General features: G+C 40.5%; 2 protein-coding genes and 1 long non-coding RNA gene across 2 annotated transcripts in view; 2 read left to right on the top strand and 1 right to left on the bottom strand.

Moving 5' to 3' along the window:
- LOC307169671 overlaps positions 1-25,529 on the bottom strand; it is a 373,130-nt gene that overhangs the window by 174,166 nt on the left and 173,435 nt on the right. The window lies entirely within an intron of this gene.
- Positions 1-25,529, top strand: part of LOC307167184 (protein NLRC3-like) — a 162,972-nt gene that overhangs the window by 77,214 nt on the left and 60,229 nt on the right. The window contains exons 7-8 of the mRNA XM_079886176.1: positions 3,964-4,010; positions 6,829-7,371. Coding sequence (XP_079742302.1) covers positions 3,964-4,010; positions 6,829-7,371 — 590 coding nt within the window. The remainder of the gene's footprint in view (positions 1-3,963; positions 4,011-6,828; positions 7,372-25,529) is intronic.
- Positions 1-25,529, top strand: part of LOC307167423 (NACHT, LRR and PYD domains-containing protein 1 homolog) — a 256,692-nt gene that overhangs the window by 175,343 nt on the left and 55,820 nt on the right.

Raw genomic sequence — 25,529 nt, 5'->3', positions numbered from 1 at the left:
GTCCATGGTGTTGATCGATGCTGAAGAGACGACGCGTTCACAGAAAATCAGACACACGCACTGACGATGGGCGGGTGCTCGTTGGTAGTGGGGAGGGGCATGAGAGTTGTAAACATTCAAAATTTTGGCTAAGTCCACTCAATCTGCCAGACTTGCCGACTGCAGCTTTAATGATTTTGTTTCTCCTTGGAGCTTTTATTGAGACTTCGTAGCCCAGCCACTTTTCTGGTATCGGGTGGTCTTCTCTAGAAGAAATGAAAAGAACAAACATATGGTCGTTTTGGTGGTTTCTTCAAATGTAAAGCTTTTAACCACAGGCGAAGGGGTTCCTCAGGCCAGCGACACACTGGCTGGTATGCGTGTCTGCTTTTATTTTGGCTCCCATGTTAACAGCAAGGGCCAACCTCCCCGTCTCTCTCTTGAAACCAACACGGAAGTGAGTTAAACTGCAATTCGTTGACTGGCCGCTTGAGGCTGGCTGCAGGAGTGAGTCAAATCTGTATCTCCCCCATGTTAAAATTACCAACTTTACAGCAGACAAAAACATGTTTACAGCCCTGGTGTCTGTATGTGGCTTTGGTCTATACAGCTAATTTTGCCCTTAATGACAACTGTGAGGGGGGTGAATTTTTTTATAACTCATCCGTTTAGTTGATTAATATTTAAAGTTCTGCATAATTAAGGGTGTGGCCACTTGAGTGACAGGTGGATTGCCGCTGATGTCAATGCTAGCCGTTTGTCTGCTGTTAGCCGTCACTTCACCTCAGCAAGTGTTGCTGCTGAACTTGCCATCTCTGCAGTGTTTGTGCTTTTTTTTTCTGGATTATTTCATACAATTTAATACACCCATTACTTCTCTCACGGCTTAGGATTCTGTCGTTGTCGTCGAGTATCGTTCGAGAGAACAACCAGCGCTGTATTTCAGTTGTTTTCCTCTGTGAACATGCACTAATGGATGTCTGACTATTTCGTTGCTTTTTGGAGTTTTCAGATTTAAAAACGTCAATAAAGGCTCGTTCGTTCTGCTCTCACGGAACAGATTGATTATGCTTATGTACCGTCAGATGAAATCATGCAGGTGTCGGCGCTTTCACCGTCATGCAATAAATGGACATCCCTGAATGAGCGCGGATTTTCTAGCGCATTTACTTGATCTTCATAGGCAATATATCTATGATTTAACCCATTTGAGAGGCGGCCAAAATCAGAATTTAAAATGTACTGAATAAGCTCTCCACGAACTTGACGAGCGATGCCGCGCTGACGGACCTTAGACTATAAAAAAGAGTGACTGACATGTATGCACATAAATCAGTCACACATACTCTCTCAGAGTAATATTAAGTTACTGCATAATACATTTTCAACTAGCCGAATAGTACAGAATTATAATATTTCAAAGGGCAAAAATAGGAACTTTTAATTGGCTTTACATCATCAACTGTCACTTTAGCGCGAGGCCATGTGCAGTCGCAGACTTGGTACTTTCAGTAGCATATAGCATTACCTCCCAAGCCTGAGCTAACTCAATCACGTCGAGCGGTGACGGTGAGCGTGGTTTCAGATAGCCAGGCTCCTCAGCTCCACTCACGCCCCGCCTCTTTGCCCATTTTCTGTTATCCGGGAGTGACGCGAGGTGACGTGAGGCCAAGATGGCGACGGCCGGTGTGGTGAACAATCCAGTCCGGTTGAAGAGATGAGTCCGAGCTTAGGACCCAAGCAATCCGATTGGTTCAAAGCACGTTTTATGGGTAATCGCTTTAGTGCCTGGTTACAAATTATACAAAATCACTTTATTATAGAAGAAGTTTGTACTACGTTATAACGAGTCATGTATTTTGACTTATATGTTTAATATACTAGTATTTAACCGAAGCTATAGATTGTGAAATTAAACATTTCTCGTTGTTAGTGTGTTTTTTATAATAAACAAACAACATATTTGAGCTTCAAACAACTACATTCCCGACTGAGAAACTCTTAAAACTACATTTTGTGACATAATAACAGTCGTACTTTTAAATTTCGCGGTCTTTCTCCTCTGCTATTGACGCAGCTCGGACTCATCTCTTCAACCGGACTCGATTGTTCACCACACCGGCTCCGCCCACTTTAGGCTTCAAAAACGGTCTTCAGAAACCTACGGGTGACGTCACGGATACTACGTCCATATTTTTTTACAGTTTATGGTTAACAGCTGCATGACGCGCGTCTCAGGCGCGGAAAACGCGTGCATGATAGAAATAGAACCGACGCCTATTTTTCAAGACACGCAAGCGTTTTGGAAGCGTTTCCAGGCAAAATAGAATAAGAAAAGATGTTTGTATGTCATTTTGACATGAATACATATTAATAAATGACATTTTGATGTTTTAAAGTTTAGGTTTTGACATAAATGCAGATATAAACGTAATAAAAAAAATATATTATCGATTTTTAAATATTGCACCTGTCAATACAAAACGAAATATTCTGTAGCCTATTTTGCCGTCAACACTGCCGACGTTGTCTTTGCTGCTATATATTTATGTTTAACATGAAGTATAGGCCTTCCACAACTCTCTTCCCATATGTCGAATATATCACCAATGAGGCTTATCATTAGGCTTGTTCGACTTCATGCAGCTCTGCGCAGACCGATCGGCGGCTGTCTTAAAGCAGTGCATGCCGGTTAGAAATTTTGTCCGACTTGATACAGCGCCGACACCACGTGACTGTGACGTATGCCATCAAAGTACCGCGAGAGCGATTCGAGAGTAGCCGGAGAACTCAGCCAGCGCAGCTTCTCAAGAGCGGCTGCACGAGGGCTGATGACGACACAGCTGTTCCACGATTGGCCGGAATCACCACATGACAACGATCACGTGTGTTTCGTGTTTATTCGAACACCTTTAGTTCCTCTAAAGCTCTCAAATCAGTTTTTTATAACAGTAAACACTCTTTTCATGTCGTTGCGATGTTATATTGTGTCATGTTTATCAAATTAAAACTGATTAAAAAACGTAGACTCCACTTCATTGATAGTAGCTTATGTTGAACTTGATCTTGTTCAAACAGACGCTGTATGAAGCAGTACATAAATTATTGAATGAAAATGTCTCTGAAACATCTATTATTTGGCAAATATTGCATTTATTTTACTTCAGCTGTGGTAAAGTATGCAAACACCACGTGAGCGGTCACCACGGGAACCAGAAAGTGTCCGACTTCACGTCTCCGTTTTCAGCTCCTCCCCGCCTGCACGCGGCTACTCTCGCCGATCGGGTGCATCCAGCCGCAGCCGATGTCGAACACACCTATTATGTCAGCTGTCAGCTAGTAGCAGCAGTGCCGCGTCAGACACGTTTTTGGTGTGCAAAGACATAGAAAACACCACGCAACAGAAACGCCACGCTCACGCCACTCAGCCAGTGTGTCGCCGGTCGTAGGGCACCTGATGATTAAAATGTCAATGATTACGATAATTAAAACACTCCAGCTCCAAGTAAATCTTTCTTTTGTACCAGTTATTATGACAACCTCTAACTGCACAAACAATCCCGGTCTTCCTCGAAGGAAGCCATAACGATGAGTAAGTTGTTACGAACACTTGTTTGATTAACCGTTACAGTGAAAAGTGAGTTAGCTCGCCAGTGACCGTAAGTGCCTGACCGGAAGTCTCGCGCACAATACCGTCAGCTGGCTGCGTCCGTATTTCTGTTAAAAATAAGGTGAATAGGAGCGCTGAACGCTCTGACTGGAAACTCCCGATGTGTGCTAAGTAGAACTCGGAAGTAGATGTGCAAGTAGCCCATTAATAATCCACAGAGAGAGAGAGAGTGAGAGTGTTTACTTTTTTAGCTGCTGTATAAAGTCAAATGCCAAATGTTCCCACTAATATAGTGAAATATCATAACATCTGACTAGTGTTGACAATTTACACGTGTATATAGTGAAACAAACGTGTGTCTGTGTGTTTTCTAGTGTTGATCACTGTGGAGAGCTCAGGATTACATCAGGACTACACAAATGTAAGTCCTCAAACACACAGTTTTAATGTTTGTTGTTTTGTTATTAAGTTATCTTGAAAAAGTGATCTACTCTTTAAGCTTATTATTATTATTATCCTTAAGGGCGTCACACACCGGACGAGAAGCACAGCGCCACGTCTTTAAAATTAAAACACATTATTTTCTATTAATGTACACACACCGGCAGCGCCATTTACATAGTTTTATATTAAATGTATATTATATTTGTCTCAAATCGTGGTTAATGTATATACTGACTTCACCCGCTGCAAGATACATTTAGTTTTACATTAATTTACAGAAATCAGCTGTGGATGAAAATGATCTGATTTTCAGGTGAAATTCAGGTGAGGTAATGTGTTCAGACTCAGCAACGATTGTATTTAATTGTACAGTTCAATCATAACATAGTACAGACTTTATCTTAATTTCATAATGTCCTTAAACATAACAATATTGCTGGCCATAAACTGAGAAAGTGTGTGTCCGGTGTGCGATACCTCGAGTTGTTCTAGACGTGTCTCTTCTCGTCCGGTGTGCGACTCCCTTAAGACTCAGTTTCTAAATGCTGCTCCTCCTAGAGTTTGAGCTTCATCCACGAACTCAGACTAGACCTTCAGACTGTTCTGACTTATATCTTTGCAAACTGATCCGACTTACAGTCTCTATCTATCTGTATGTATGTATATATATATATATATATATATATATATATATACACACTGCTCAAAAAAATTAAAGGAACACTTTGAAAACACATCAGATCTCAATGGGGAAAAATATCATGCTGGATATCTATACTAATATGGACTGGGTAATGTGTTATGAACGAAAGGATGCCACATCGTTTGATGGAAATGAAAATGATCAACCTACAGAGGATTGAATTCAAAGACACCCCAGAAATCTAAGTGAAAAAATGATGCAGCAGGCTTGTCAATTTTGCTGAAATTTCATTGCAGCAACTCAGAATGGTACTCAGTAGTTTGTATGGCCCCCACGTGCTTGTATGCATGCCTGACAACGTCGGGGCATGCTCCTAATGAGACGACGGATGGTGTCCTGGGGTATTTCCTCCCAGATCTGGACCAGCGCATCACTGAGCTCCTGGACAGTCTAAGGTGCAACCAGGTGATGTCAGATGGACCGAAACACAATGTCCCAGAGGTGTTCTATTGGATGTAGGTCAGGTGAGCGTGGTGGCCCTTCAATGGTATCATTCCTTCATCCTCCAGGAACTGCCTGCATGCTCTCGCCACATGAGGCCGGGCATTGTTGTGCACCAGGAGGAACCCAGGACCCACTGCACCAGCATAGGGTCTGACAATGGATCCAAGGATTTCATCCCGATACCTAATGGCAGTCAGGGTGCCATTGTCGAGCCTGCAGAGGTCTGTGCGTCCCTTCATGGATATGCCTCCTCAGACCATCACTGACCCACCACCAAACCGGTCATGCTGAACGATGTTACAGGCAGCATAACATTCTCCACGGCTTCTCCAGACCCTTTCCTGTCTGTCACGTGCTCAGGGTGAACCTGCTCTCATTTGTGAAAACCACAGGGCATCAGTGGCGGACCTGCCAATTCTGGTGTTCAATGGGAAATGCCAATCGAGCTCCCTGGTGCTGGGCAGTGAGCACAGGGCCCACTAGAGGACGTTGGGCCCTCAGACCACCCTCATGAAGTCTGTTTCTGATTGTTTGGTCAGAGACATTCACACCAGTGGCCTGCTGGAGGTCATTTTGTAGGGCTCTGGCAGTGCTCATCATGTTCCTCCTCGCACAAAGGAGCAGATACCGGTCCTGCTGATGGGTTAAGGACCTTCTACGGCCCTGTCCAGCACTCATAGAGTAGCTGTCTGTCTTCCTGGAATCTCCTCCATGCTCTTGAGACTGTGCTGGGAGACACAGCAAACCTTCTGGCAATGGCACGTATTGATGAGCCATCCTGAAGGAGCTGGACTGCCTGCGCAACCTCGTGCCTCATGCTACCAGTAGTGACACTGACCCTAGCCAAATGCAAAACTGGTGAAAAACAGTCTGAAAAGATGAGTAGGGAAAAAATGTCAGTGGCCTCCACCTGTAAAACCATTCCTGTTTTGGGGGTTGTCTCACTGTTGCCCATCTAGTGCACCTGCTGTTAATGTCATTAACACTAAAGCAGCTGAAACTGATTACCAACCCCCTCTGTTACTTAACTGACCAGATCAATATCCCAGGAGTTTAACTGACTTGATGCTATTCTCTGATTAAAAAGTGTTCCCTTTATTTTTTTGAGCAGTGTGTGTGTGTATATATATATATATATATATATATATATATATATATATATATATATATATATATATATATCCTAACAACTGCATAGCAAACAACTAAGTACCCTAGCAACAGCATAGAAACACCTTACTAACTACATAGCAACACACCAGCAACCACCCAGTACCCTAGTAAACACCCTAGCGACCACCCAGAGGACTATAGCAAATGCATAGCAACACCTTAGCACCATAACAGAGTACCCTAGCCACCATCCTAAGTACCATAGCAATCGCATAGCAACACCCTAGCAACCATCCAGAGTTCACTAGCAACCACATAGAAACACCCTAGCAACAAGCCTGAGTAACCTAGCAACTGCATAGCAACACCCTAAAATCAATCTATCTACCAATGTATCTATCGATAGGCTGTTTTTCCTTCAAAATCTTCACACTTTAAGATTTTAAAACTAATTCAAAGTTTCTGGTCAGGCTTTTTCAACTTTATTATCTGGTTGTAAATGTTGCTGTTGTAATGTGTGTGTTCTTGTGTTCAGATGCCGTTGATCTCACACTGGATCTAAACACAGCACACACTCGTCTTGTTCTGTCTGAGGAGAACAGAAAGGTGACGTGTGTGTATGAGAAGCAGTCGTATCCTGATCATCCAGAGAGATTTGAGTATTATCATCAGGTTCTGTGTGGAGAGAGTCTGACTGGACGCTGTTACTGGGAGGCTGAATGGAGTGGATATACTGAAATATCAGTGTCATATAAAGGAATCCAGAGTAAAGGAGTGAGTCGTGACTGTGTGTTTGGATGTAATGAGAAGTCCTGGAGTCTGAGCCACTATAATCACGGATTCTCTGTCCGTCACAATAATAAGTCCACTGCTGTTTCTGCTGGTTCAGGATCCTGTAAGAGAGTAGGAGTGTGTGTGGACGTGTCGGCCGGCACTCTGTCCTTCTACAGCGTCTCTGACACACACACACTCACACACTTACACACATTCACACACACATTCACTGAACCCCTCTATGCTGGATTTAGAGTTTATAATGTTAACTCTTCAGTGTCTCTGTGTCACATTAAACACTGTGGTAGCCAGAAGGAAACATGGCCCCTCACAACACAGCACAATCACCTGCAGCACCACGGAGAGCACCATCAGAGGAAGACAAGGCCCTGTCCCAAATGGCACACTTCATGTGCACTTTCGGTCTTGTGGACTTACAATGGCTGCCGCGTGTCCGTTAAGTCCGTGAGACCGCAGTGTGTCCCATTTCTCATTTTTAGATCTTAGAGGAAGACCGCGAGTGCTTAGGGTTCCATTTGGGACAGGGCCAAAAGGTCACGGCTTCACAGAGAGGTTCAGGACCAAGGATAGCTCCAAAACAGGTGTGCACAATTTCCCCCTCTGGCAGGGAGCCTCAGCTGTAGGCTGTTGGGCCAATTAGCAGCTACATAAAAGAGAGCTAATCAGCCACAGTAAGGAGAGAACAGAGGAGGTGAACAGACACTGAGTGCTGGATGTTATACTGCCCAAGCATCAGAGCAGATTTGACTCTCCAACGTTCTGGAGGATAGAGGCCTAGAGGAGGATGTGAGTATCCTGAACAACCTTTGCTAACCCTACATCTCTTCTGCCTCCCTTCCAGATAAAAACTTGATGACACTACGAGCACGGCTTGTTTTTGTGTAAAGCTGATGAAAATGACGTCACAACAAACAAAGCCTAGTTTTAAACCTTTATTTTCTACATTAAATGTAACATATGATTTGTGTTGATGTTGGGGTGAATCTGACCCAGACTGGCTTCATGACACTCATCTGCTGATATTCTTCTAGACTGATCTAAGAGGTTTGTTTGTCTCCTGATCTTGAAGCTGGAGCGACGTGACTCGAGCGGCTGGGAGACATCAGCAAGTCTTTATGCTTCTTCACAGACTCCTGTAGTGAGAAGAAGAAAAATCACTCATGCTGAATTTGATCTAGAATTCTGTCCAACTGATTCCATCCCATCATAATGATAGTTTTCTCTCATTTGAAGTGGCGTAATGAAAGTGAGGCTCTTGTGACATCATCACGATACTCACCATGGCAACAAAATGGAGGAGGTTCACGGCTGGTTTGTTGGCTTTGGTGTCAGTCAGTTTGAGCAAAGAAGAAATCCTGAATCCAGCAGCATTCCCAGCGTAACCACCCTGCCCGATTTAATAGTGATTTATTCACTTACATTTTTACTTTTTAATTAATAAATTGTAGGGGTGTGTAACACCGCGGCCCGTCAGTTCACCAGTTTCGCCAGGCTCCCTCGTCCCCCCAGATCCACCTTAGTTACTCGTCGACCTACCCTTACCTCTGGACTGCACTCCTCTGGCTACGCCCCATCCCTTCATCCCCCCGGCTCCATTGGACTCCTCACTCCCTTCTGTTCCTCCTTGGTCCTCAGTCCCTCTGTCTCCACACGCCCTTCTGTGTCCCCGCCGGCACCTCAGTCGCCTTGGCTCGTCGGTTCTGGTCTCCTCTCCCACCTGCTCTCATTTCCCTGATGTGTTTCCCTATGTACTTAAGCCCTGTGTGTTGCCTTGTTCATGGTCCAATCTACGTCGTATTAAGTGTGTGAACCTTCTGCCTGTCTTCGTACCTGTATGATTGATGTTGTGAGTAAAAGTTTGCATTGGAACTTTTGATTCTCCTTCGTCTTCTGCCTGAAACACACCGTGATATCAACTTACCCTTCTAATGTTTGGACATTTTGTGCTATAACAACTAAATTAGTAAATGTTTCTATTTATTTCCTATAATAACACATTGACTGATGCATCATCCTGCTGTCAGGAAACACTCGCAGGAATAATGAGTGACAATAACACAAGTTTATTTAAACAGGTGAATGGCAAGGTAAGTGTAGACAACCATGAAGATGAAGATAAATCAGTCCAATAAAGGTATTGCACCACTCACACACACCACACGCACACACACACACCAATGAGTAACTTAAATTAAGGATATGTTTCTTCCATTGCTTCTTGTCAACACATCCACAGATAATTATAAAGAAATTATAAAAGTTTTTTTTTTTTTTTTTTTTACGTATTAAACGTTAAGTATGAACTATTCACCACTAGGAGTCTCTTGACCAACACAAAAGAACAGAACATAGTGTAATGTGTGAAATCCATGTTGAAATGCATCTCTACTCTGTTTCAGAGGCTACAGTCGCCCTTATGGTGTTTGGAGACTATTGTTAGGCTTATGTGTAGTGAGTGTATTGTCAGTGTGTGTTTGTTTTAAACATGTTGAGAGTGTAAAGCACTTTGGTCAACTTGTGTTGTTTTAAAATGTGCTATAGAAATAAATGTTGATTGATTTTTAGTTATTTACTCATTTACTCTTTTTTACATTTATCAGTCACACTTTATGTTGTGTGGTCTGAAAATATGCTGTTAAATAGGCCTGTTTAATACAATATTTATTATGCCCATGTATATTGTAAAACATTTTTAGTAGGCCTACTTGCATTTAATAACCATTTGAAGTTATTCTGTTAACTTTAATCTAACCCCTAATACTAACCCTAAAGTCCTAAACCTAATCACACCTCACAGTCATTAGCAGTTTAGTCAGATTCATTGATTAAAACGGGAGATTTATAGATCAGTGCATGCGGTGAACTAACTGGCTTCAGTGATTATGAATGAAGCGATTGTTGCTGGATTTGTGTAATTCATTTGCAATTTCAAAAAGGTTTTTGTTTTTAATGAGAGTTTTTGGACTGTTCCTACTTTATACTTCTGTACAAAAAAGTGCTAAACTTTGACAAAATTATATTTCTTAAACATAGTAATTTTTATCTAGCCTATAGTCTAAATATAAATTAATAAGCAAAACGTAAACACAATTAGGGTTTCTATGAGCCAATTCTGATGTTTGTTACAATTTACTTTTGAGTTTTTGTGAGGTTTATTGTTTATTCCCATCCGTTTTGTATTTTTTCAGTTATGTGACCAAAGTAATGCCAAATTGTGAGGTTTTGGCTGCTTCAACTTACTGGAATGAATACTTTTACTTTGTAAAATGAATGAATACTGTCATTAATCTGACTTCTGACCTGTAATGCTGCCTGAATCATAATCATACACTGTTTGTTCGACTGAGCCTGGGTTTTCCCAAGGTTTTTTTCTCCATTCTGTCACCTGACGGAGTTTTGGTTCCTTGCCCCTGTTGCCTTTAATAGAAATTCCTGAAATAAAGAGAGCAATGTTTATTTGATTTGTATATATTTTTTTTTTGTACATTATTTTGTGTACTTTGTTCTTGTAGCTTACGTATATAACACTAAAAATGCATTTACAAATAGATGTTTTATATTAATTTGTAGAATAGCGATTTGTTCAAACATTGCTTTTTCTTTTGCTATAGATATTTATTTTACATTTAATACATATTTAATGTAAAACAATATAAAGCAATGTTAATTCTTCTCTTTTTTTTCTTACTCTTTCCTGCCAGCGTTTTTGAAAAAAGTTGCCAGCATTTTTAATAATTTTCACAAAAATATCATGGCTCCCCAGAATATTTTGTTGTATGACTATCTGAATATGCAAAATATCAAAAGAAAGAACAGACCTCTTGGTTTTCCTCCTGTTTTATTCAAGCTTCATGCATTCCTTTTTTATCAACAGTTGAATGAGGGAACGGTTCATAAAAAGTGCAACATTGAGCCAAAATCTGAGATCGTGCTTTTGTCAAAATACTACATCTAGATCGGATCCAGAACCGTGATCTAAACACAGATGGAGTCCATCAAAACCCCTAATGCTTCACATTCCTGCAGCTCGTCCTGGGTCGACATTTCATTCAGTAACATTAGGCAGTTTTGATTTATATGCTGTTTAATGTTGATGATCGCGTGATTTTACATATGCGATCGCTTGTTTCTGCTTTTCCTTCATCTCTGTTTTGATCAGGAGATTCAGTACTCTTTCAGAAGATGTGTAATAGCTGGAAATTTTAACAAAATTAAATAACAAAAAGAACAGATAAGAATACCATTAAAGTGCCTGATTGATCAGCAGTATCTGTAAATGTAGTGACACCATTAAAAGCTTAATGATATCCATCCCTACACAGCACATCAGTCTTTCGCGCTCTCGTGTGTTTTCTGGTGCGTTTTACAATAGTAAACCCTTTGAAATTGCCTTCCACAAACAGGACAGATGTGAGGCTTCTCTGTTATATGAACTTTCTGGTGATCCTTCAATAACGAGGGCAAAGCAAATGTTTTACTGCAGCGATCACAGTTGAATTGCTTTGGTTCAGAGTGAGAATGGTCCAGATGAGCTGTGAGACTCGTCCTCCATTTAAAACTCTTCCCACACAGATGACACACGTAAGGCATCTCTTCAGTGTGAATTCTCATGTGTTTATTTAATCCTGGTTTACGGGTGAATCTCTTTCCACACTGAGAGCAGCTGAAACGCTTTATCCCAGAATGAGTTAACATGTGCTGCTTCAGGCTCTCTTTAAATACGTAAGATACTCCACACTGAGAGCAGGAGAACAGCTTTTTCCCCGTATGACTAAACATGTGACTCTCTAAGTTTACTTCACGTGTGTAAGAGTTTCCACACTGATGGCAGGTAAAAGGCTTTTCTGAAGCATGAATTACCAAATGTGCCTCAAGGTGTCCTATCCGTGTGAAACTCTTTCCACACTCAGTGCAGACGAAAGGTTTTATTCCAGCATGAATTAGCATGTGATTCTTAAGGCTTTCTTTGCGTGTGAAAGTGTTTCCACACTGAGAACAGGCAAAATGCCTTCTGACTTCTGTTTGTTGAACGCTGCTTTGTAAGCAACTGTTTTCAGTTTTGTAGAAACTCAGCAATTTTTCTCCAGCGATGACATTGTGAGCTTTCTGATACTGATGTTTCTCTTCCACTTCATTCAGGTCTCGTCTTTCCTCTTTCACTTTTATCAGGCCTAAAATGAAATCGAAATCATTAGAAAGGTGAAAAACAAGTGGGACATTTGGACAATAAAAGGAAATTAGGGCAAGTTTAAACAACAACGATGTACTTAAAACAGAAAAGTTTTAGTTTAGCATTTTTTTGAAAAGTTTAGCGTAGATGTTGTCAATACAATGCCCGTTCACACGGATCATCACTGTGAACCCTAACGCTCAAAATAATTAAATGGTTTGAGTATGGTAAACTTAACTTAAACAAATTAGTTCAAACACATTAACTTTTGAGTATTTAGAACTTTCTTTTTCTTTTGAGTTCACAAAACTGACACATTTGAAGTGATACGAATTGTTTCATTGTTTTGAGTTTAATGAACTTTTTTCTTTTAATTTAGACAAACTTAAATTTAACTGAAACTGTGCTGGGATTTCTATTTCCCAACATGCTTTACAATGACACTAAAAAGGGAAAGTAAAATTAAGTGTTAAAAAATGTTTTTGTGTGCAAGATTATTGTTAAGCGGGGGATTTATTAGTGTTTAATGTTTTGCTATGCTAATATAGATGAGTTTCTGTTATGTGTTTTTTTTTGTTTTGTTGGGGGGGGGGGGGGGGGTTACCATTATAGTGACGAGTGGAGCATTAGCTTGTTTTGAGAAGAGATACATTTAAGTTAAATGTGTGAATTCGCTTACTTGAATATTTCAAGTTAAGAGCAATTAAAATGTACAGTACAAAATTTAAATCTGCCAGTTCTGCTTATTTAAAACTTTGAATTTCTTAACGTAAACATTTTGAAGTAACTGATTACCTAATTTTAATAGTACGAGTGCTTTCGAATCACTGCTTCATGAAGCTTCGAAACCTTTATGAATCTTTTGTTTCGAGTGAGTGGTTGGAGCGTGTATCAAACTGCCAAATTCACATGATTTTATAAACGAGGCTTTGTTGCCTCATAACTTTCAAAATCGAAATTTCAATGGTTCACCGCTGGGGGGCTGTGATCTCTGTGAATGTCAAGATTTGTTCATGTTGTGTGTGTGCAAACACATGGCCTGTGTTTTGGGCATGTGATTGCGTTGTCTTGTGTTGTTTACCACGCCCCCTTGTTCTCCTCGTTAGTCTTGATTGTTCATCGGTGTCACCTGTGCCCTGGTGATAATGTCTCTTATTTAAGGTCCTGGTGTTTGTTACTCGGTGCTTGTTCGTTTTGTATCTTGTCCTCCTGTTTGGTGAGCTGTTTATTCCTGTGATCAGAGTTTGTATCCTGCCTGTTAGTTCTAGTCTTATGTTATTGTCAAGTTTATTAGTCTAGTCCTGTCAATGTTCATTTGCCCCCTCGAGGGTCTTTGTTTTCTGTCTGTTTAATAAATTCATGTTTCATTTATTACTGTCTGCATTTGGGTTCATATCCGTATAACGTGACAGTGAACCCATGATCATGTTGATTCACTGAGAACCATTGAACGAGTGTCTAAGGGTTTTACCTGATCTCTGATCAGTTTTATACATTTGTAGACATTTTAAATAGACATTATTATAATTACCGGTAAAGTGAATAATAGTAATTCATAGTCTGTTATTGGCCTGTTTGGCTTAGCAATCCATGAAATAAACAAAACAAGCCCTGGAAATTGATAAAAGAACACATTTTACACATGTACTTGATATTTAATCTTATTAGATGAATAGTTAATTGCATTTGATATTCAATAAAACATTTACAATGGGTATAAAAGGTGTTTTTATGCATGTTTGGCCTGCATTTTTGTTGCATTTACACTGTTCTGACCAGTAGGAGTCACCACCTGTGCCGTTGAAAAGCTTTGTTTCTAGAATCACTAGTTTACAGTGTTGCTAGGCAACTAAAATAGCTGTATTCTGCTGCCAGGCCAGTAGTTGGCAATGTTACTTTGTAAAAAAATCATACTTGCCTATAGACCAGGGTTCACCAATCTCGGTCCTGGAGGGCCGCTGTCCTGCAGAGTTTAGCTCCAACCAGCTCCAACACACCTGTTTGAAAGTTTCTAGTATGCCTAGTGAGACCTTGATTAGCTGGTTCAGGTGTGTTTAATTGGGGTTGGAGCTAAACTCTGCAGGACAGCGGCCCTCCAGAGGGTTGTTCCATAACACAAGATTAGAATACAAGCCAGGCTTATTTTGGTTAGTCAGACTTATTGTCGGTGGATTCTGTTTCATAAAGCAAATTTAAAATAGTTCAAACTCAGTTACCCTGGCAACTTATGCTGGGAAACTAGCCTGGTCCAGGGCAGGCTAACTGTCAGGCTAAGCCTCAGCTGTTACACAGATCCTCTAACACTGACCAATAGGAACACAATGATATTACCACTGACACTCTCTCATACCATTATTGGACTTTATTAACCACTATTAGTCCAAAAATAAATACACAGTATACAGAAAATCAACTTAAATAAGGCTACAATGATACATTAGACAATATAGACCTATATATATATATATATATAGGCTATATATATATACATATATATATAGATAGATAGATAGATAGATAGATAGATAGATAGATAGATAGGCCTAAATACAATATATATATATACTACAGGTTTTCTTTTTTTACTGGCTGAATGTTTTGTGCCCAAGATTTAATTAGATTGTTTTAAAGATTTATGAATACATTTCTCTCTGGTTTTGTTTGGCAGCTGTAGTACATGTTTATGATTAGAAGAACATTAGAACACAATCTGAAAAAAGCTTTGTAAAGCAGAAGTTAAAATCACAAAATTAAAAATAAATAATTACAAAAGCAGAGTATAAATTTTAACTGGTAAGATGAATCTGAGCTTAGTAATTGACAGTATATTAGCCTACATTTGATTTATCCCATTACAATAGTCCCTTTACAGTTATTGCTATATACACACAGGTTTAAAATTCTAAATAAGGCACATCTAATGTCCAAATAACAAATATTTTAGTATATATATATATATATATATATATATAATGTACTTTATTATGTCTTTCAATTCAAACACATTTAACACAGTTATACAAATTGACAGTTCCTTTAAAGACATCATATTTTCCCCCAATAATTATTCCTTATTTTTCCTTCTACTTTTTTTCTTTTGTGATAATACCCACCAACACATAGCCAAAAAACACACATGATAAGAACAATAACCAAAAAGTACATAGACACTTTTACATATGATTTAAGGGGGAAAAGACAAAAAACAATAAATAGTAATAAAAATTTAACATTAACATATTTATATCAAACTCTTATAATGACACATAATTCCTAATAGTTATTCAAGTAATATTATTTGAATATCAAATATTCAATATTAAATAAGTAAATAAATAAAATAACAAATAACTAGAAATAAAAGGGAGGGAGGGTTATATAAAAATGTAGTTAATGTAGGCTAATATATATTCCTTTATTTTATGGAATATTCTTTGATTTTAGAGTTGCACATATCTTTTCAAAATGTATACATTTGCTCTTAATTTAATGTTATCCTCTCCATAATGTACTTTAGAAACTAAATCTACTCATTTAAAACTGGGGATTCTTGCTTTCTCCAAAAAAATATTGCATTAAAAGCTGTAATTCTCAGCATTCTAAATAAGTATACATCATCTTTATTAAGTAGCATAGGTCCTATACCCAAAACTATATTTTGTATCTTTATATATTTAGTTTCTTAAAATAAACTTCCCTGAATTATAGGCTACTTCACCGAAGTACTTCTGTTCGCTAGAAGTTCACTGCAACTTATCCAACATCCTAAAGATAAATTATTATAATTAGAAGATATTTCTAGTGTTATAAAATATCGCATATTCATTTTCCAAGCAAAATGTATATTTTAGTCAGAATTATTGCGCTCCTATTTGGCGCGCATGCGCGCAGCAGCGCTCGTTCAATATGAAAATTAGCAGCAAAATGGATACATTTGCATGACTTTCGAACATTTACAGATGGAAAATATAACTGTAAAATGTAAGTTTTGAACTGAGGGGGAAAAAAACATGTCACAAACGCATAAAACAGCACAAAATATACGCTGTTTGATGGTGGATCGATTTGATCCACGATCGACCTCTAGGGCTGCTTAAGGAACGCGTGCACACGCAATTATCTAGACTAGATAAACCTGGATCAAATTAGTGAGATTGCGTGAGCTTCAATTACCTTTTATGGAACCACTTTAGCCCCAACTCATTTGTTAGGCTCATTCAAGTCCGGTTTTGGAGTTTAATCCCCGCTTTTCTAAGCGTCTTTTATGGAACAACCCTCAGGACCGAGATTGGTGAACCCTGCTATAGACCCTTTTACAGTTGGTAAACACGGTGACGTATTTGTGTGGGCGGAGCTTAGCTGGAGGCAGAAAGATCCCTCTGGCCGCTTCACTAACGTTAGTTTGCAAGTTTTGTTAGCTTGTTTTTTATCAATGACTGGAGAAAATCCGATTTTGTCTTAATGTGCAAGGTCACTCACTGTCCAGGACGCCGATTGTTATTTGCAAAAGTTAATTTTAACGGACGGAACCAGATGACCGTACACGCTCAGTCAATGGACGAACTGACAGGATTAACGTTAACGCTACCTCCGGTTGAGTGGCCTGACTTCTACACCTACCCGATAGAGAAACCGAGGGTAAAGAGAAACTGAGGACATATAAATATATTTAGATGCCTATAATATAACTATGTGCTGAATGGTCATGTAAATACTTGTGTGGTGCGATCCGCAGTTCTGCCTAGCCAGCGCCAAGACGACAATGTAAAGAGTGACACTACGGTGCAATTTTAATGATATGAATATTTTCTAGAAATAAAAATTCCAGATACAGCATACTCATTTTTCATTGATTCTTGCACCCAAGAACACAACAAGATGACTTTTAATAATAAAAATAATAATTTAAGCTCCTTATTATGTAGCCGAATCTGTGCTGGTTTGTATTGGCCGCCTCCAGTTTTCCGTTTGTTTTGCCTCCAGCTAGCGCCGTGACGTAGGCGCAAAAGTGGTCTATAGGCTGAACAAATAATACATGCGCATGACATCACCAATTTCACAACGGGATCATTTTTGACAACGTTGTCGTCTGTACGTGAACTAGGGGATGTAGCGCTAGTCTCCCGGTAGAAGCACTGATGGGGCTGCTTTGAACAGTTTTTTTTCAGTGCTTCGAAACTAGACTGTCATTGGATAAACGCTGCGATTATGTCCCGCCCGCGGACGCTCAGTGTCTCTGGGAGTTAATGGAGGAGTGGGCTGGCCTGGACTCCGGGCTTCTGCGTGATGATTGGAGGGTCTGTCGAATTAAGGCTGCGTCTCCTTTTGATTGACAGCGATTTCATACAATAAAAAGTTGCTGATGCTGAAGCTATTCGAGCTCAGTCCAATCGCGGATTTTTCAACTGTAGTCTAAAGACAAACTGCTGCATCCTATTTCTTGGTATTTGCTTGTCGAAATTGCTAGCCAATTTTCATAATACATTTCACACAATTATATATTTATACCTTTATTATATTACTACTTTTTATATTTTTTTTATATTATTATTAGTAATAATTAAAAAATAATTATTAAAATAATTAAAAAAAAATTGATTTTACTCCGAACCATCCCTTTAAACAATTGCCTTCCATTTCTCAAGGATGTTTCAGACATGCACAAAGTATTTGCAATTTTATAAATACAAATAAACACTCTTTTGTATGTCTTTAAATTACATAATATTGTGAAATATTACAATGTAAAACAGCTGTTTTCTATGTGAATATATAGTGAAGTGTAATTTATTCCTTGATCAAATCTGGATTTTCAGCATCATTACTCCAGTCTTCAGTGTCACATGATCCTTCAGAAATCATTATAATATGATGATTTGATGCTCAAGAAACATTTATGATTATTATCAATGTTGAAAACAGTTATTTACATTTTTATTTCAGTATTATTTGATTAATAGAAAGTTCAAAAGAACAGCATTTATCTGAAATAGAAAGCTTTTGTAAGATACCTTTTTCCGCGGACAGCTTGTGTCTAAAGCTCTGTTAGCTTAATGTACCACAACAGTTATTAGACATGAATCTAGAATAGACACCAACCTGCTTGTTCCTCGTGTTTTATTCCCCGTGGTTCTGGTTCACTCGAGTCCTCCTCAATCTCCTCTTTAACAAACACCATCTTCTCAGTTCAGTTGCAGCAACTCCAGATATTCCTGCTCGATTCAAAACTTCTAGTCACGACTATGAGGATGAGAATATTACAGTCATTTACTGACCCGACTCAAAATTGGCGTCTTTCTATAGACTTGACGTACAGTTAACAGTTGAACACCGTAGATCAAGCTGAAATTACCACCTGAACAGACCCCAGCTTATATACTGCTGCCAGGTTTTGCCGGGCTTGGTTTATATATTTTATTTTTGGAAAGTGTAATTTACATTTATATAATGATACCTTGTGCTAATAATTGCGTTATATTACTAAATAACAAACAAACATATTTTACCCCCTGGTGCTCCTCATTTGTGTTCTTCGTAAGCAAAATCAATGTAATATACTTAAGTTCAATAATAGTTTTGTTTTGTATTTTGAGAGCTTTTTATGATACCAATTCATATTTATGAAATAATTATGGTACATTTTTGCCATTAAAAAAAAATAAAAAAATAAAAAAAAATATATATATATATATATATATATATATATATATATATATATATATATATATATATATATATATATATATATATATAGGCTATATATATATTATTTACTTTTTAAATCTAATTTAAAACAATTTTTCAATTATTGCAGCTGTAAAAAAGGCCATGTTCAGTTTGTGTTCATTTATTATAAGGGCTGTGCAGCTGTTATGTTGGTCATTGATTTGAATGTGAGGAGGCGTGGCTTAAGCTAAGCGCGCGCGCGAGAGAGCGGATCATTGTTTCGGTTTGGATCCTGAGGGAAAGTTGAAGTCCTGCAATCTTACCTGAAAGGCAGTAAATAAGATCGATTAAAATCACTTTCTGCAGCGCCTTCACTTTGTGAACTGCAGGAAAGAATATTTGTGGTCTTCATTGGCAGCGGATGGTATTAAACTTCGTGCTGAAGTTTCCATGGTGACGATTCTTGAATGTGCGTCATTGAAGATTGTGAGTTACATTTTGAGTATTCATTATATTATTATTGTGTCACTTATTCACTGTTTAGCTTGATGTACGGCTACTACATTATATTTTATGTTATATGAGTGTGTGGTTACTGATCGTGTGAGATATTATGTTAATAGTGGCATACGTGATCAACCATTATAGAGTTGTAACGTCTGAGCAGTTCTGCCGTGTTAATTGCATATCTATACAGTTTTCTGATACTGATTACATTATTTGTTTATTGTAGAACCACATTTGAGAGTCATACATCGAGTGATATATATCCTAGGTCTACTTGCATTTATTGTCGCAGAGGATTCATCATTCATCGAAGGGTCTGAGACGACAGCTTCACATCACCGATAGGTTGCATTTCGAAGAGACTAACACGGACTCTTGTAATTATTGTTTTCACTACCGAATCACAGACCAGCTGTATCCTTGAAATTCAACTCTGTTGAAATAATTCATTGTTTATTTGTTTATTATTTTGCGTAGGCCTATGCTCTTCATATGTACATTTTATTTACATTTATGTGATCCTTTGACTGTGCATATACACATTGTATTTGATTTGTTATTCAACATTCTTAAAGTAAAATAGTACAACATAGTAAGTCTACCTGCTCTTCATTACTCTCGTGGTCATTGGACATCAAGATGTGGTAATCGACCCTCTGAAACGGTTGGCATCGTATTAGTAATTAGTGCAATACAGTTCCTTTTCTACATTTAATGGTCCTTCGAGCCGGATGCTTTAACCGTTTCGGCGATGATGTCCAGACTTAGAGAGGGAATGATAGAGGATGAGGTGGTAAGGCCACGCAGAATTACTCGACAGCCGTTGTATCTTCAGGACTATGAGGTTAGTCATCCTCAGAGGCAACTCACATTTGCAGATGAGCAGGTCAATACGGTAATGAATGCTGATATTCTCTCATGTATTCGTGAAATGAGAGAGGAGAGTAAGCAGTTGCGGCAAGATGTGAAACGTATTTCAGACATAATCGCTAGTTCTCCTGTGTCAGCTCCACTACAGGTTTCATCACCCTCATGGCAATCACCTAGTGCGGGAAATGAGGTATCGTCTACACCGATGGCTACAAGTATGTTGGCCTCACATCAGGATGATCGAAATCCAGGTCAATCTGAGTATGTGCCATTGGTGCCTCCTAGGGATGATTCTCTGCACGCACGTCGTGATGGTTATCAAGATCTTATTGAAGATCTTACTAATCGTCTAAATAGAGTAGGTGGACTGAGTGGTAGCCAATTACATTCAGGTCAGTCAACACCTCAGTATACTGAACCTCCTCATCGGGTGAATGACTCACCGCAACATGTTCCTGGTCGAGCTGCTAAAGTCCGTGGTTCGCAGCAGAGTCAGTCGAATCCTCCTTATTGTCAGTATGATGATGACATGTTGCAGCCCCATCCGTCATCTTACCCCCCTCGCGTTTTCGGTCGTGCTCCTGCAGATCCACATACTTGTCATTCGCATTCAGAGTATCGGCCCATTAGAAATCTTCATGATACATACTATGGGGACCAAGTGCACACTTTGCAAGGAACTGCCTTAGCTGACCGTTCTATTCCTCCATTTCAACGTGATCTTAAAACTGAGAACTATCCTGGCAACGGACGGCTATATCCGTCTGATCGTTCATATCCAATTTTGGATCAAGATCTTAACCGTTCTTTGCACACACTGCCAGTGCAATATCGTGGGCCTACACCAACAATCCCAAATTTCATTCATGATGACCCACGAGAGTTCGCCAGACTTAAGCTCGCTTTAGGCAACGTACTGCCTGACGACGCTTCTGAATCTTTTAAGTTTCAAATATTAATGGATCATTTGAAATTGGAAGATGCTTTACTTGTTGCAGATTCTTACAGTCACAGTCGTTTTCCCTTTAGTGACACTATGCGAGCTCTTACCGACATGTATGGGCAACCACATCAGCTGGCATTGCAGCGGATCACCAGTTTAATGGATGGACCCACAATTAAGAGTGGTGATGTAAAGGCATTCAAGGGATTCGCTCTTCGTGTGCGGGCATTAGTTGGAATGTTGAATCAGTTGGGTAGCCCAGGTTGGACTGAGTTGAAGTGCGGTTCTCATGTATCTCGCCTCTTAGCTAAGTTACCTTATGACCTAAGAGCCAACTTTAAGAGATTTGTTAACCCTCTTCAGACTCCGATTCCTACCTTGCTTGACTTGGCAGATTGGCTTGAATATGAGGTTCGCGTGCAGGTGGAGGGAACCCAGTACAGCTCATACCCTGATTATGAGAAACATGCCCCCCGCAAAGACAAGAAGTATGGTTTCCCACCTCGAAAGCTGACTACCGTTCTGCATGGAGGTGAGCATAAGGGAGAGTCAGTAGAGAACTCAAAGACAGGGTCAGTGTCCTCAGATAGGATGCAGGAGAAGCCCAAAAGGTATTGCCCGTTCTGCGATACCATACAGCATTACATGAATCAGTGTTCAAACTTTAAGCTTTTGAACAAGGAGCAGGTTGAGAATTGGATCAAAATGGGCCGTAGATGCTGGAGATGCGGCCGAAGTCATCAGACCTCAAAGTGTACATTGAAAGCAAAGTGCAAGAAATGCGATAGAAAACATCTTGAGGTTCTTCATGATGTTAATGCCAGCTCAGATTCAAGTGGGAAAGGCAACATCAGAGAGTCAGAGGGCACAGGTCCCGTGAGTTCCACTTCTCAGACCTTGTATCTTGACCGTTCTACAAGCGGAAAGCAGGTGTTACTTAAATTGAGTCGAGTTGTGATTCAGAATGGAGACAAGTCGCTAGAGACCTACGCTGTACTGGACGACGGTTCAGAGCGAACGATTCTGCTGCATGAGGCCGCTCAACGTTTAGGCCTTCAAGGTACAGTTGAAGATCTAGCTCTTCGTACTGTGAGGCATGAGGTTCACACCATACGGGGAAGTTCGGTGTCCTTCTCTATAGCTCCAGCTTCGCAACCTGACAGATCATTCCAAATTCATGGAGCCTTTACAGCCAAGGACCTAGGTCTTGTTCAGCATTCTTATCCCATCACTGACCTGCAGCAAAAGTATCGCTATCTTAGAGACCTGCCCTTGGATGATATCAATCAAGCACAACCATTAGTGCTTATCGGTTCAGACTATCCACATTTGATCACGCCGGTGGAGCCAGTGATATTGGGGCCTAAAGGTGGACCAGCAGCTGTGCATACGAGACTTGGGTGGACATTGCAAGGTCCATCAAGGTTTCTTCGCCCTCGTCTTCAGCCACAGGAATGTCTCTTTGTTTCTTGTGTGACACCAGATTCTGACCTCTTTAACCAGGTTGAAAAGCTGTGGAAACTGGACGTTTTGCCTTATCGATCCGATAAGGTGGTCACACGCTCGCGTCAAGATTCAGAAGCCATCCGTATTCTGGAAGAAAAGACCATTAGAGTTAGTGTGGATGGAGTCAATCGATACGCTACCCCATTACTCTGGAAAGAGTCACTTCCCCCGTTGAATGCGCCAAAGGAAGCTGTCCTGGCTCTCCTATGTAGCACGGAGAGACGGTTATCCAGAGAGCCACAAAGGGCCGCCACTTATAATGCTGAAATCCAGAAGTTGCTGCAGGCAGGCTACGTCTCCCCACTATCATCCAAGGAGTGTGAATTGAGTCCTCATTCGTGGTACATACCACACCATATGGTCCATCATAATGGTAAGGACCGTATTGTATTCAATTGCTCCTTTGAGTTCCAAGGCCAGTCTCTGAATGAGTATCTCTTACCTGGGCCTACTCTCGGGGCAAGCTTGTTGGGAGTTCTCCTTCGCTTCAGGGAGCACCCTGTAGCTGTTTGTAGCGATGTGCGAGGCATGTTTCATCAAGTCCGTCTCCTTGATGAAGACAAGCCTTTCCTCCGATTTCTTTGGCGTAATGGCAATACTGCTGAGCCTCCAACAATCTATCAGTGGGAAGTTTTGCCCTTTGGAACCACCTGTAGCCCCTGTTGTGCTACATTTGCCCTTCAGTCGCAAGTAGGGAACTACCTTGAACCAACAGATGAGGTGCGTCAAACTGTTGAACACAGTTTTTATGTAGACAACTGTCTAAAAAGTGTACCAAACGAAGAACAGGCCGAGAAACTAGTACACAGATTACAGCACCAACTAATGGAGGGTGGATTTGAGTTGCGACAATGGGCCAGTAATGTTCCTACGGTCATTAACCACTTCCCGTCTGAGCTAAAATCAATGAGCAGTGAGATCTGGATTAACCAAGAAACAGCCAATCCTCAAGAGCGTACCCTCGGACTGATATGGCACTGCAAATCTGATACTTTGGGCTACAAACCATACCAGAAAGAGGAAGGTGAAACCACCATGCGCAAGATTTACCGCACACTCGCAAAGCAATATGATCCCCTTGGGTATCTGATTCCTTTCACTACAAGGGCTAAGATCATTGTGCAATTGCTCTGGGGCAAGAAACGAGGCTGGGATGACCCTTGCCTCCCTGCTGAATTACTGACTGCTTGGCAACAATGGGAGAATGAGCTCCCTCAGCTATCAGAGATCTCTCAGCCCAGATGCTACAGCTCCAGCATACAGAATGCAGTCAAGAGCCGCAGTATTCATGTATTCTGCGATGCTTCTGAGAGAGCTTATGGCTCTGTTGCGTACTTAAGTACCGAGGATGATCAGAACAATATTGAGGTAGCCTTTTTGGCCGCAAGATCCAGAGTCGCTCCAAAGAAGCAGCTCTCCATCGCACGCTTAGAACTTTGTGCTGCAATGACAGGAGCACAGCTGGGTGCTGTATTGAAGAAAGAGCTGACTTTAGACATCCACAACATTGTGTATTGGTCAGATTCTACCACAGTCCTCACGTGGCTGCAATCTGATTCTTGCAGGTACAAAGTATTTGTTGGAGTCAGAGTCTGTGAAATACAAGAGTTGTCTGATCCAAAATCCTGGCGCTACGTTGATTCATCAACTAATCCTGCTGATGACATCACACGAGGTTTGGCATTGACTCAACTGGCTCAAGACACTCGCTGGAGGAAGGGTCCAGCCTTCTTGATGCAATCCAGCTGCAACTGGCCAAAGGCACCTGCAGGTCAAACCCTTGATGATAGTCAGGAGCTTAAGAGACCTGTATTCAGTGGATTGATTAACGAGACTGCAACACCTGACCTTCCAGACTACCATCAATTCAACAGCTATCAAGAGCTATTAGAAGCCACAGTGCAGTCCCTGCATGGGGCGGCTGGCAGTAGAGAACCACCAGATGCAGATGAATTCCATGATGCAGAATTGACTCTTCTGAGGCATTGTCAAATGCAAGACTTCCCTGAAGATTTTGCCTTGCTCAAGGAAGGAAAGACACTCTCAACCAGCAGTCGGCTGATAGGACTTGCACCTGAGCATGACAAAGATTCCAACCTGATCAGAGTGGGTGGCAGACTTAGAAGATGTGACAGCTTGGCCAAAGATGTTCTACATCCTGTGGTTTTATCTCCGACTCATCCAGTGGTGAAACTCCTCATTAAGCACTATGACACTCAACTACTTCACCCTGGTCCTGGACGGGTGTTCGGCGAACTACGACGGAAGTTCTGGATTTTACGAGGGAGAGAGGCAGTTAAGAAACATCAGCGTTACTGCCCTGAGTGCCAAAAGTGGAGGGCTCAACCAGAAATTCCAAGGATGGCAGACATTCCACCTTCCAGCCTTAGATTGTTCAAACCTCCCTTTTATTCCACTGGGGTTGATTGTTTTGGTCCCTTTACAATAAAGGTGGGTCGTCGTACAGAGAAAAGGTGGGGTATTCTCTATAAATGTCTCACCACTCGAGCGGTTCACCTTGATCTACTTGATCATATGGACACTGATTCATTCTTGTTGTCCCTCAGACGCTTTATTTCACGTAGGGGGAAGCCCTACGAACTTTTATCTGACCAGGGAACCAATTTCAAAGGTGGGAGTCGTGAATTGGAAGAAGTTTTCAGTCAGATACAACCCACTCTCAGAGAACAACTAGCTAAAGAACAGATCAGGTTTCGCTTTAATCCTCCCAGTGCTCCTCACTTTGGGGGCTCCTGGGAAAGAGAAGTGAGGTCTGTGA

The sequence above is a fragment of the Squalius cephalus genome (genome assembly GCF_949319135.1).
Source record: "Squalius cephalus genome assembly, chromosome: 1".
In the NCBI taxonomy this organism is placed as follows: Eukaryota; Metazoa; Chordata; class Actinopteri; order Cypriniformes; family Leuciscidae; genus Squalius; species Squalius cephalus.
Note: the sequence above shows the minus strand (reverse complement) of the source record. Positions and strands in the feature narration are given on the sequence as shown.